Below are 13,968 nucleotides of genomic sequence, written 5' to 3'. Positions count from 1 at the left end.
CAATAGATTGTCTGTATTCCTATGTTGTCCCACTTGATGTTTGTTCCTTCACTGGGGATGTTAGAATGTCTAATTTTGTTCTACTGTGTTCAAGGTAGTGTTCGTATTATTTTTACTTGATTTAAATATGGATGTTCTCGTCAATATGTTTTGTATCGTAAGTTTCTGTTATAAGGTTGTATATTTCTCTGTAATTTGTTCTGAGTCATTTGTCATAAACTTTGTGTGGTATCACTGGTTGACGAGTTATTTTGACGCTTCCTTATTATGTAATTATCAGTGTCTAGAACTGGTGTTCCACTTCCATTGTCTAACGGTTTGATCAGTACCTTGCCGTTTTCTGATAGCGTAACGTTCTCAAAGTATTCTATTCTGTGATTCGGCAAGGAAACCTAGCTTCAGGAAAGTATGCAATAACATTACACTAGTCTTATTAAAGTTATTATTTATTCAGGGCATTGATAAACAAATGATCACATATGTAAGTTCAAGTTTATTATATTTATGGTTGAGTTTTATTACATTTATGGTTAATTTGTTTATTACATTTGTGGTTACGGGTTTTTACATTAATGGTTGACTTTTTTATTACATTTGTGGTTGATATTACGTGGAGATTATTACATTTGTGGAGGTTACAGCACCAATGGAAGGTAGGCCAGCATGCAGTGTTCTCTGCAGCTGCCGCCTAGGGCGACATTTTTTAACAAGAATATTTGAAACCAGAATTATATTGTCTTTTATGCTGCCGCCCAGGGCGGCAATTTGGGTATCTATAGAAGCAGAAACCTCTTCTCAGTAGCATGAGTCAAGGTCACTTGCATGAAAATGTACTTGTATTCCGCTGCTACACTCCCCTACTGCACTGTGTTATAAATGCAATGCTGCCAGTGTTAGAATAAACGTGAGAATGTTTGTCAAGTTTACAAAAGAGATTGAAATCAATAAACAAATAAATTTCATCGTATAGCGGTAACACTTTATTAATAGATATATGTATATGAAAGTTTAACACTTTGTCTTAAATTTTACTCGAAAACAAAACAACTGGCCAAAAAATACGTTTATGGTCAATGTTATGTTGTATGCTATCTCATCAGATATTTCATAATGAAGAAAAGAAAATAACCTACTGTTCATACATCAGTATATATGTATGATTTGTGACATTCATTGGATGTGTAATTGCTTTAACTCAAGTCTTCAGTCACATTTGTTGACATTGCCTTTGTGAGACGTACTTTTAACTGGAAATGTAAAAGATAAGATTTGTAAACTTCCTGATAGGATCCGAACAAACAATAAACATATTACTGTATTTAGATAAACACTTACTTTAAAAAGTATCACAGAATAAATGGACAATTAATGTGATATACTCAAACAATTTAACAAATGCTTCAAACATTGTTTAACTACTTTTGAATAAGGAAAAATGAACAAAGCATGTAAATCTCAGTGAAACACTGTTCTAACAGTCTACTGATGTCTACCTGTTAGATATTAACTTTAAACTCGTTTTCCAATTTAAATAATGCTTTAAAGGAATAAAATGTTGACTAAAAATAATAACAATTGCCAAACATTTATGATACTGATAATTTACTATAATTTTTAAACATCATAATAAGAATACCCAGATAAAACCAGATTTCAAAGAAAGAAAGATCATGAGCAGATTCTGAGAATTGTTTTTTTTTATTTTGACCAAAATGACTAATTTTGCCTTATCATACAAAACTGAAAGAGAATATCTACTTCTAAACCAATTTTCAAAGCCACTAGGCAAGCGGCTGCAGAAAAGATTGTCTCAAAACAACACTAAAGAAAATGACAACGAAATTAATGAAAAATAGACATTGTAAGATATCGGCTCAAAAGTAAGCAATGAGGTTTGTCTAATAGCTATTCACATTGCTAAGAAATACCAGGCCTTTTACTAGCCAGGTGAGTGGTCGACCTAAAAACCAGGTGTGATAAATAAAACACTAATTCAACTCAAGTGATACACACGAAAGTCAAATCAGTTCATGAACTGTTACTCGAAATGTATGCAAATAGAACAAAATATTGCACGAACGTGCAAGAAACAACAAACAAGCTGATCTTCATTCAAAAAAAGTTAAACTATCTCACACAAAAACAATGATCTCAAAAAAGGTATACCTGCTTCTGTGTTCTCGCCAGGATTTTCTGGTAGAATGGTGACTACTTTGCATAACAATAATTTTGCATCACAATAATGTAAATTTTATGGTGATGAGTTTCTATTGTTTACCAAAAATTAAAGAGTGATTTTGTATTTTTGCAAAAAATTGCTTTGACTCTACTAGACAAAAAATTGCTTTGAAGCAACCTCTCGAAAAAAAAATTGCTGCCAGGTTGGGTAGGAAAAAAATGTCGCCATACCCATTTCCTCCAGCCCACCCCCAGAAATCAAATGGGCTACCCCTTACTAATGATTTAAGCATGTTTTTACATCGCTTCCTTGTCTTCGAGTCATCGAGTTATCGTCATCTGAGACAGTTAGCCTATTACTTTGTAGAAATAAGCCGGTTAATACAGATATTCTTAGTTCTTGATTAACGTCATACATTTGTCTCTAAAACTAAAATAAGGTTCCTCCTCAAGCCACTTCGTATCCGGTCGCATAGCACGCACACAGCTGACCTCGTGGTTGACAAGGCAGTATGACTGAAAGAGTGCAACAGCTGGGAGTATTTATATCTTGATGGGCCTCTGAGGGGGAATTCGGTTTATTTGTGTCTGATTTTTAAGTGTTTGTGTTTCTGTTACGAGTGGATGTGTTTCCTGGAAACACGATACATAGACGGATGTAATCGTGCGATTTCAATACATAAGCTATGGCTGTAAATAGACTAATTGGACTTCGGAATGCGTGGGCGGTCGCGACGCCTAGTAGACAATTATGCACACGAACGCACATACCTCCCCCCTCCCTCTCTCTCTCTCCTCTCTCTCTCTCATCTCTCTCTCTCTCTCTCTCTCTCTGTGTGTTCCACGTGTTACCTTTGCCCCTAGAACATCGGTCGATTTCCTTTAGAACAACGTATTCTGATCGACGCTCTGGACAGTCAAACCTAGACTGTCGACATTCCTTCGTGCGTCCGTGCAAAAAATACCGCTGTAGCCACTTCTGTCGCATGTGCGGCGAAACGTCTGTTTTACTTTAGGCCTCGGGGGAAGTGCAGAACCTAGTAAAACGTTCAAAGACCCCTGCGGCCCGGCACATATGCAGCTGTCGATCGACAGTCAAAAGTTTGCGTGTCAGCTTGTGAACTCTGACCTACACATGATGCCCTCAACGGTCTGGCTATATGTAAGTCAACTCAAATCATATCGGGTTCAATGTGTACCAAGACAAAAGTCAGCGTACTGAGCCGCGCCAGATAGTCTTAAAATCAGGGCAGGACGAGGTCGCTCTTCGTAGCCAACGATTGAGAAGCTGTGAGAGCCTGACTTTGGGCCAAAACATGCAGGTGAAAGGTTTATGGTAAAATTGATTATTCATTCCCACCTTTCCAATAAAAAATTATGAAGGAGATGAAAGTATATATGAAGGTTGGTTTTTCTTTGTTCAATCCTGTGTTATGATGGTGTTAAGTTGTCGAGTCCATTTCCCAACCAATGAATTAACTGCAGAAACTCTCGTTCGTAACGTGACGTTATATTTTTAATTAATAAAATTGTCGACTCCAACAATTGATTTGTAGTTGAGCTTACAGTGAAAGCCAGCTACGAATGAAGGATAGACCTTATCAATATTTGTATCATATTCTCGCGTGATTGATTCATAAAGTTCATTCAATACAGGCCAGTACTTGAAGTCGAGTAAAGTTCACAATTGTCAAAAAACAATCATGTCCAAATATTGACTCATCGTGTGCAGTTCTGGCAATGCAATAACGTTGCTTGTTTTCTAGAAAGTGCCGTACGATGGACGGTAGAAGATTGTATACGAGAAAATGACAGATAGCATCAATGTGGCATCGATATTGCACAATGATAATAGTTGATTGAGTTGATAACTAAATTGAGATTTTTCTCAGACTGCAGTGCCCCTCCTTCAGTGTACGACTTGGGACAAGTATTAGTGAATTCAAAACGTTTTACTTTGTAGTGACTCTCTCATTATTTATCAGCTTTGTTAACGACTGGACGATATTGTAAGCTCAACAAATATAATCGATTATATAATGCCTGTAAATTGATGGCGCAGATACTACGATCTAATTGGGAGAGACGTGGAAATAAACGTATTGGAAAATGCACTACCTCCTAACTAAAATTCCGCTTTTGACATTTCACGTCAAAATTTCAATTTAATATTATGATATAAAAGAACTAAACCACCTTAGCAACGGGTACATCCTTCGATATATATCTACTCACTATCGCCCGCGAATTGTATACTGAACTGGTCAAAATCTTGTAGTATACATTCGCTTGGTGTGGTTTAATTGCTTTGGTGTAGCCATTGTTGACAATAGATACACAGGGCTACTTACAGAATTGAAATCGCCGTCTCGAGCTTTTGAAATAGATTAGCTTCTCCGAAGGAAAGGTATAATCCACTGTACAATCTTTTCGTATTGACCTTGTGAAGAAAGTGTTACGGTGACGAACTTCAAGAGAGCCTTTCTTTATTAAGGACAATTGTTCATTGACTCCCTAGAAGACATAAAATGCCGCGATCGCTGTTTGTATGTGAAAGACATTGAGAAGAAAGTGTTACGTAACACTTTTCTATGGTGTTTGTCACAGTATCGAGCAATGTGTCTCCACTTTCACTGCCATATCTTCCTCGACTGCAAAAAAAAACAAACAAATTTAACACTTTAAAACAAGGAAACAAACAAAGAAAGATGTAAGTCTCAAAGAACATTCATAAAATTCGATCCAATAATGAGAGAAATTATTGTCATTGTGCTATTTTTTCAGAAAAGGCCACATGGATGAAGTCCAGGTCGCAGCTGATTAAAATACGGTTCTTTGCAATGTGGGCGCAGAAAATGAATAAGCCTCTTAATTCATTGTCGTTCGTTGGTTTGCCAACTTTTGTCCAAGTTTATTTTCTTCTTACAGCCATGAAGGAGAAGAATCTTGTGAGAGCAGATACATTTAGACTTTAACAGTGTTTTAACAATGCTGAATTTACATGCACAGAAGTAAGCTGAATCCCCAATTGATATATTTGTTAAGATTTTGCAATAAGTGTACAGCTTTCTGATGAGGTGTCAATGAAATAGATCCATCAACTTGTTGAAGATGACTTTAAGATGTTAGAACACTGTTAAAATTGTATGGTGTTAAATATCTTAAGCCAAATCACATGCAAATAGTACTAAATCGTATAATTGTGTACTGTACAATTCTACTCACCTCCCACTATCGGGAACTCAGCTAGTGATTCCATGAGTTTCTCTGCAAGACATGGAATATGATGAATACAAATGTAATGACGTCATGAAAGATAAAAAGCGACATAGCGTCACTGAACGAAGACATTGTCAAAGTAGGAAGAAAGTTGATAAAATGTGAGACTACATCAAAACGGACATGGATTTGTTAAACATTATACTGCTCTGTAAATCTTAAATTGTAAGATTTTGTCATTATTGTGTTAAATATTACGCGTGACTTTTTTGTGTAAAACATACCTTTTTGTTCTAACAACCCTCGTTTCCGAATCTCAAGTTTTGCTGCCATAGTAACGTGCTCCCGATCGAGAACGCTTTGCAATTCTTCTAGCTGTTCGACCACGCCGATGTGTGTCAATCTGAGGTTGTGACATTGACTTTGTAGCGTCTTTAGCCTTGCCTTATCAGCTGATATGACGTCACGTTCATGGCTTATGTCGTCCAATTCAATACTTATCTGTTGATGTAAAATCGATATTTCTATGTTAATTATGCAGTAAAAGTACACAAGCACGTGATTCTGATCATATGATCAGATGTTATATTAAATGTGTAGTACTGATCAAAAATAGAAAAAATAGTAAGGTACAGTACTAAATTGATACCAACAAATATTGTCAACATACCCCAAACAATTAAAATGCCCGCTGTTTTTCGGTCTTCAACATTGACAAGAGATGATTCAAATACGATGTGTTCCTTGTAAACGTTGGCGTATTTATCGAATGTGTTTCTCTTGAATTAGAACATGTGACAAACTGTTGTGTTAAATTTCGATGAAAGACTTAGATATTCATTTCACTAATTTAAATCCAAACAAATCTTACTAGTGTTTGACTTTCTTGTATCATTTGACGAACCAGTAGTTGGGATATCCTCTTCATTGCCTTTTATAATAGAAAAAAAACAAACACAGTTATTTCTCATGACGTAAATGAGGGTTGTTTTTGATGATCTCAACGACAGCGACACCACTATTTAGACAGATGAACACAATAAATCTATATTCAATAGCTTATTGTTCGTCGTCTGATCGATGATGAAATACGAATAATAGGCGATCCGAATTATGAAAGTAATCAAGGTCGATATGTCCCCGTTTAGTAGACGCACTATTACAGTCACATTTGAAGTTTGTGCTCCATGCATCAGTTAGGTTTATTTTACAGACACAGTAATTTTCATATTACCGCTTTCTCAGTAGCAGCCCCGAACTCGTAAGCGTTTTTCTCTTGACTTTCAATGACATCGGTTTGTTTATAATTGCGAAGTTTGTTAAGATATTCTTCACCCTCGTAGTAAAACTCCGTGAATCGCTGAAATAAACAAAAATATGCTGACCCATGCACAATTCCTCATCGTTTCATGGAATGATGTGTAGCAAACGCAAAAGTATAACACAGAGAATATAGAATTGTAAAAGGAGAGAAACAATGTGGATAAGTGATATATAATCATAAATACATCTTGAAACCTTATGAAGCGCCATCTTTGTTGCATTGTACTAGTTCTAAGCTTACTAACAGCACACTCAATGTCACAGAAAGAAACAAACACCATTGGGCGAACTACTTATGAAATGAATGTAAACAACTGTTGTTAAAATCCATCACACAGCATACTGTCAGGTACTTTTAGATAATTTTGTCATAGTGTAATCAATGCTTGTAAACTTATGTTATTCATCTGTGATTTTCCATTCCCCATTAAACCATTTTACTGTCGATCCCTTGTCGCAGAGAATCTGTAAAATAAAAACGCATTTACTGTTAAAGCTTAATTCTCCCGCCTTTGAGATTCCAGTAACTTAAATTAATTTCAGTGGCGAAACCTACCTCTACCAGTACCGTTCTATAAATGAGATATTTGTAAGGTCCCCTGGCTCTCGTCATATATTTAGTTTCAACGTCCAGTACGGCAGACTCAAAATCGTCGAACGTTAAATCCTTGTTGATTGCCGATGAACGAATTAGCGGTTTCAATATGTGATCTTCCAACGCCAAGGCTAGCTGGAAGCAAAATGCCTCGGATTGCTGCGAGTTGGACTGGAGGCACTGATAGAATAGACCACCAGTGACGTCATCATCGTCGTTGTAGACAACCATATTCTCCTAATGAAGAGTAATCAATGGAAAGAAACAAGTAGCATGAGCAAATTCACCGGTATAGGAAATACAATAAAATGACTTTCATATAGATATCACATGACATGAAGAATGGCTGGCAATAGGTTACGGTATGAGCTGTGTTTTATAAATTTCTGATATAATTATTGGTTTAGATTATCATCAATTTGCATGTATTAATTAGTTATAGATGCAAATTCTAGTTGAAATTAAGCTTTCATGAACGGGGACACACCAAAATAATTGAAAACAAATCTGCCTTTGGTGCTGCCGATACCACAACACATGAGAACGGAATCAGCAAAAGAAACTGTCGTAAAAAAATGAGGACTAAAGTATGAACACCGTACCATCAGACGTTTCCTATGCTTTGCTTTCAGTGCGGAATCGGTAACAAATTCTGTCCTTTCTTTGAATATCATCAGAGCTGAATTGAAACATCTCTCGTGTTCTTTGATGATCAGATCTTCATCACATGGTGTATTTTCATTAACAAAGCTCTTCATCAGTTTAGAATAGTGAAGGAAAGCAACATCGGAAGCTGAATTCATCAGGGATGTCGTCACCTCTAAAACAACCCCTCTGACATCTATTGGGGTGTCAGTGTCGTTCATATACCGCAAATAGCCTTTAACCAGTCCAACAAACACTGAAAATGATAAATTATGCGAGCGAGTTAAAAAGATGCTCTTGTTTGGCTAGGTTGAGTAGACGTCCTTCACATTCCAATGAAAAGAGTTGTTTGCATACGCCCACACTGCGACACCGTAGCGCGTCAGAGACAAAACCAAACATTTCACATCCAAAACGCGTTTTCAGAAAAGTTTAGAATTTAAACTCGCTGATAAGCTCGAATAGGAAAGTGGATTCAGTAGCTGCATACCAAAATGTTATGTTTTGCGGAGTGTGTTTTTATTCATCTTGGTTCAAACTCTAATATAAAACATTACTAGACCATATAGCTTTCAACAAATTAACAATCACATTATATAGATTCAAATAATCTTGAAACTTGTTCGCCAGTTTTAAATTCACCTTTGGCTTTTTTAAACTTGATTTTCTTTGGACTGTATACAAAACATCGCTAGCGTTTTAGAAGAAGGTTTTCCTGGAGAAAATTAACAGTTCGTTACCTGTTGTCACCTTCGCTTATGAATATTGAGGGCGATTCGCTGAATACATTTTAACGTAGGCTTAACTTTTACCATAGATTGGCCAGAAAAGATTGACATAGCAGTTTTACTGGATGCCCATCGTTCACTAATCGTATATTTCTACTTCCTTAATGAATCTATTTTTCTCGGGATGGATGTTTTCGAACAAAGCCGTATTGTCTTGAAAATACAACATATCAACTCAAAACTTACTCTCTGCATTAATGTTTCCCGCCAAGGGCCACGCCTTCTTCGCTTTCAAGCTTATCGATGTCTCGTCACAGATTTTGCTAAGAAAATAAAAACCAGGTCTGCGTGATGTCCATCGCTCTTCAGGTCACGCCCTGATGAATCGGGCCATTTTAAGTCATGGACGTCAAAAGTTTGGAAATATGTAAGAATTCCACGTATTACATCATTGGTTATCTCACCATCAGCATCAGTGGTATTAACAAACTGTAAAACCTGGCACGAAATGAGAAATGAAATTTCAAATTTATCATGGTATGTTATGAACCGTGACATTTTTATTATAAAAAATAAAATTATACCCTCTTAAAAATATGGGGGGAAATGAACAGTTCGTTTACCTGTTGTCACCTTCGCTTATGAATATTGAGGGCGATTCGCTGAATACATTTTACTATGTGATAAACTGATGATGGTGTCTCAATTAGTAATTAATTACTAAATTACGCTAAATATTACTCTGCATGTTATTCTAACGCTTGCTAGGTTAATCAAAGCAAGCATTCAACGGAAATAAAAAGGTCGTAATCCATTTTTATGAGAGAGTGCGGAGAGTAAAGTTCTTAACGTTATGGTCAAGCCGGGTATTAATATTCAATTCCTTAAATTTAAAACACTGTACAGCCAATGAAAATTTTGAACAACATTGAGAGACTGTCCCTCGCTATTCTTATCATGAAACGTGAAATCGCGACGACAAATGTAGACCGACATGAACCACGGCATATTTTACCTTTTAGGACAAATGAATTCGAAAACTACGTACGTTTTGTAGAAGTAAGTCTCTGCTGTCGAGGGAGCCTTTTTCATGTCTTGCCGCTGGGGGCGTAGTCATAAAATCGTTGACAATCCAGCTGAAGTCTGGGAAAAAGTTGATGAAATCCTTTGGCTGCACCTTCACAGCATCCGGTAGTCTGCACACCCACCTGTCAAATTTGAGATAACTGAAAACTGTCATGACAGCACTTAGCGACTTTAAAGAATCTCTTCTGTGACCAGAACCAAATCATTTTCATTAAGTCCACTATAGGACGTTGTCACAGTGGTATGACATTACGTCGACATATCCATACAACACATATAAATTATCACTTCGTTCACTGTGTTAAATGTTCTATTCATTTTGCAATTGATTAACACAAGCAAGCTCTACTTGACAATTTTCAGGAAGAAGAAACAATCACTCCACTTAAGTCTGATTCAATGTAATGGTAAGCAATGTCCAAATGTATCAAAAATGTCATGTCTAAACAAACGAAATACATGTATTTCAACTGCGATATTTGAAGAATCGATAACTAGTGCCCACACGGCTGAAACAGATACAAATTTGCTGAACACTTAAACGCCTAGAAAGCGTTGCGGTGACAGAGAGAGAAAGCCTTTTTACCATAATGCTGATCTGTTGCTTGAATTAATTTATTTTGAAGCTGGTAAGAGTAAATGAGCATTTCACCGTCTTTGATTTAAATCGAAAATTTAATTGTCTCTCTGAAATTAATATGGAGTATTGCTGTTATTTGAATTTTAAATATCGGTATATTTGTTCGAGGCAATTTGTTTCTCTACTCCCAAATTATGCATGCTTATCAATAGATGAAACCCATCAGCAATATAATTCTAAGTAAACTGACAACCATGAACTTACCGTAATCTTTTTAAATCGTTCTCTGTAGGGTTTCTGTCGGTGTTGTGTACAAGCATAGACGATAGCAAACACGCTATCGTAAATATACATATGTTGTCTTGGTCAACAGATCTGGATTCGTGGTCGATGGCTTCGAGAAATACGACCGTGACGTCATCGCTGATCTCCGTTTTTCGAGTGAAAGTTTCTTTACTCATCCATATACCTGTAACGGAACACTAGGGCAGATAACGTCTCGTTTACATAATTTTCTCGTACTATTTTTCCACGATCTCTTTCGAGGGCGAGGTCATCTAATTTCTAATAATTAGTTCCTTCGGCGAGATAATATGTTTTCAAAGTCACTTCTGTAAGAACTGAACACCAAATAAAACGAATTGTCAAATTGCTGGTGCCTGATTTCATTCACGTACATATGATTATTATTTTAATTATGATGACGTTTATTAACAATCACGTGTATGAAATTTACAATATGGGTAATCACATATTAAGTCCCATCGAAATAATGTAATTCATTTCAAATTTGCCTGAACTCACACTTTTAAGACAGTATACAGCATAATACCAATGTAGCATTATGCCAATAGCACTACAATGACGATAGAAAGAAGTACTGCACTGAATACCTTCATTGAAATCATTTTTGACGAGCGAAAAACAAAAAAAAAAACACATTACCTCTCGGCTTGTCGCTTTCATCAACGGCCGAACAAAATAAACGTTGAAATGGAATGGATTGAGTGTGTTCTTCACAGAAAGATGAGTATCTGAGTACAGTAACTGGACATATGGTACCACTGATCGACTGTAAAATATCCACGGCATCTTGTAAAACCGTCAACTTTCCCGGTTCTCCGTGTCTTTCTCAACACGCCCTCTTTGCAGTCCCACTGAAAGTTGTCAGGATAGCAGAGAGGTATCACACGCGGACGAGGCTTTACAGCTACGGATAAAGATGATTTTTTATTTGTCGGGGGGAAATCTGCGGAGGCAGAAGATACCGATTCGAAAATTGAGATTGCGTAGAGTCTGTTTTGTCCTAAAAATGAGATTCCGGTCAAATGTCAATTTTAGAGCGTCCGTTAAGAAGCCTGACCAAATATTACCAAATTAAACTAGAAATAAATTGGCTAGCTGCACTACATCTACATTTCTGATTTGTGAAACACCAGTTGCTACGGGTGAAATGTAGCAATCTTAGAAACTCCGCTTTCCGTCTGCAAAAGGGATCATAACTTTTGTGTTAATAACTGTGCGCTGAATGTCTCCGAGAGTGCTCACTGTTATACTTTCTGTACGTGACCCTGATATGGTTTACTTGATTGACTTTCACAGACTCTGATTGACCAACTGGAAGTTTAATAAACGATAGGATATGACATCAATAACCGTTGCACTACGACCTGAGTTTTCATTATGGTAAATGTAAACGTGGGCAAATTAATGCGCTGCAGTGGTTTACTAAAAATGCATGGTAACGATCCTAGCACATGGATAGAGAGTGATGGCAGTAGTGTCCAAGGATTTGCCTGAAACCACATTAAATAAAATAATATGTGGCATATTTTCACTGTATGGCAAACACCGATAATACGCAGGACGGCGTAGCTGATCAGCGATATTTGTAAAAATATTTTGGCGTACCTTTGATATCGGCAGACGACAGAGCAATAGCGTCGATACCAGTAACCACTTCGTCTTCCTTAAGCGTACTTTTCGGTTTCTGTCCATCTCCTACAAAATATGAGTGAGTAGATTTTTCTCGTAGTCAGATTTTCAGATAATATCTTGTACACTTCGCTCAGAAGGCGTATAGAATTAATGTTGAAGGCACCGGATGTCTATCTTTCAGGTATATTATTAGATTATAATCTTTGTAAAATAAGTTTAAATTACACACCACCAATTTCAGAATACTTACCGAGTCCCCGATGTTCAAGATGTAACTGCTCGATTCTCATAGCTCATAGCAGACACACCGCGGTTAAGTTCCTTCAAAGCCTTGACAAGGTAATTGGCGGTTTGGTCATCTTTCTGTGATTGCCATAAGTTGACGAAAGCGATTTGCATATCTCGCGGGGACAGTGTCTCATCATCGACGATTCTCGATACTTCTGTCTGCTCCAATCCTAATTTCAATCCCAGTTCGTCAAGATCAACGCCCTGTAGACACTTTGCTATCTTTTCTATCACTTCAACATTCCATGGTTGCACTGCACTGATGAAAAAATTGAGGAGTTTTAAACCATCGAAAATTTGGCAGACAATCATTTGAAAATGAAGTCGTTGCCTTCCATTGATGATTTTCCATTTTTCAAGAAAAAGTAGACAATCTCTTGACAACACAGTCACAGAGTAATATTTCCGCCGACGATGTCGCTTGGGGTATAGTCGAGTATAAATGGCGCCTTCGAATTTCACCAACGACTGGTTTGTTGGCACTGACCATAGTCTGACTGACTGGAGTCCATCCGGACGTTTATGGGTACCGATGTGCATGCTGTGAATGAGTGCCGTTATGTTTGGCCATGAGGAGCTCATCAAGATTATCAAGATAATATATGCAAGATACCTGACGGGTATTGTGTACATGGGTATTGTATCATTCAAGTACCGATAGAAGATACGAATTCGTCTTGTGTGGCAACAGATAGATTAAACATTGATTTAGATTCAAGAAGTCAATGTTGTATGTACAGTCCCAGTTTTCAAAGTCTACTGCAATAAAATTAAACATTAATGTTTGACCGACTTTTGTAAGCTTGTTTGTTCATAGCAATTATTGTAGTTTTTCAGCAATACAATCGGTAATCGTCACTTGACAACAATCTAGGCCGGCCGTGGTACCGATCGCACTGTTTAAGGGCTACAACTATTATTGTCCAGTGATGTGGTTCGTAAGTTTTCGATTGGGAAGTGATGAGTATTCTAAAAGGTCACGATAGCTGGGTCAAACCAGACTATACACACTGATAGCGGTCCAACCCAGCCAAATGCAAACACTTCATACGGTACGGCCTGGGGCGGACTCCTCACAAATGTTTTCAAAATGTAAATGCACGGCAACTACTGAACGGAAGGCGACTAGCAAAATACATCTCAAGTCAACGATTTTTTCTTCACGTAGGTTATACAATAGACTGTGTTATTTACTAGTACTGTCTATGCTATGTTATACGAAATGAAGGCGGAGTCATAGATACGGAATTCTACGAAAACCAACCTTCGTAAGATTCTGTCGGAGATACTTGAGGATAAAAACTCGCAAAGAATATACTAGTTTACAGTCAAATTGAATCATGCCTATAACTTGACTAATGTCGGTGCATGCTAATTTTGATATATGG

The 13,968-nt window shown here is 37.1% G+C and overlaps 1 protein-coding gene across 2 annotated transcripts; it reads right to left on the bottom strand.

The window, feature by feature from the left end:
* Positions 1 to 2,996: 2,996 nt before the first annotated feature.
* Positions 2,997 to 12,884, bottom strand: LOC139126327 (uncharacterized). Of its 2 annotated transcripts, none has more exons than XM_070692401.1 (13): positions 12,543 to 12,884; positions 12,266 to 12,355; positions 11,300 to 11,603; positions 10,619 to 10,823; positions 9,737 to 9,896; positions 8,935 to 9,186; positions 7,918 to 8,216; positions 7,277 to 7,552; positions 6,632 to 6,757; positions 6,269 to 6,328; positions 5,682 to 5,898; positions 5,404 to 5,445; positions 2,997 to 4,829 (listed from the first exon to the last, which is right to left on the bottom strand). In XM_070692401.1, coding segments are annotated over exons 6-13 (1,071 nt in total). In that variant the 5' UTR covers positions 8,936 to 9,186; positions 9,737 to 9,896; positions 10,619 to 10,823; positions 11,300 to 11,603; positions 12,266 to 12,355; positions 12,543 to 12,884; the 3' UTR covers positions 2,997 to 4,779. The 2 variants fall into 2 exon arrangements, with proteins under 2 accessions (XP_070548502.1, XP_070548503.1); XM_070692402.1 differs by having other exon boundaries at positions 11,300 to 11,564.
* Between the last annotated feature and the right edge of the window lie 1,084 nt (positions 12,885 to 13,968).

Source organism: Ptychodera flava (genome assembly GCF_041260155.1).
Source record: "Ptychodera flava strain L36383 chromosome 3 unlocalized genomic scaffold, AS_Pfla_20210202 Scaffold_27__1_contigs__length_13241970_pilon, whole genome shotgun sequence".
Taxonomy (NCBI): domain Eukaryota; kingdom Metazoa; phylum Hemichordata; class Enteropneusta; family Ptychoderidae; genus Ptychodera; species Ptychodera flava.
Note: the sequence above shows the minus strand (reverse complement) of the source record. Positions and strands in the feature narration are given on the sequence as shown.

Excerpts from the sequence above, each read along its gene's own strand:
- LOC139126327 (XM_070692401.1), bottom strand. Across the intron at positions 6,329-6,631 it reads GGGCTGCTACTGAGAAAGCG|GCAATGAAGAGGATATCCCA; the intron begins GTAATATGAAAA and ends CTATTATAAAAG. Across the intron at positions 5,446-5,681 it reads AGGGTTGTTAGAACAAAAAG|AGAAACTCATGGAATCACTA; the intron begins GTATGTTTTACA and ends CATGTCTTGCAG.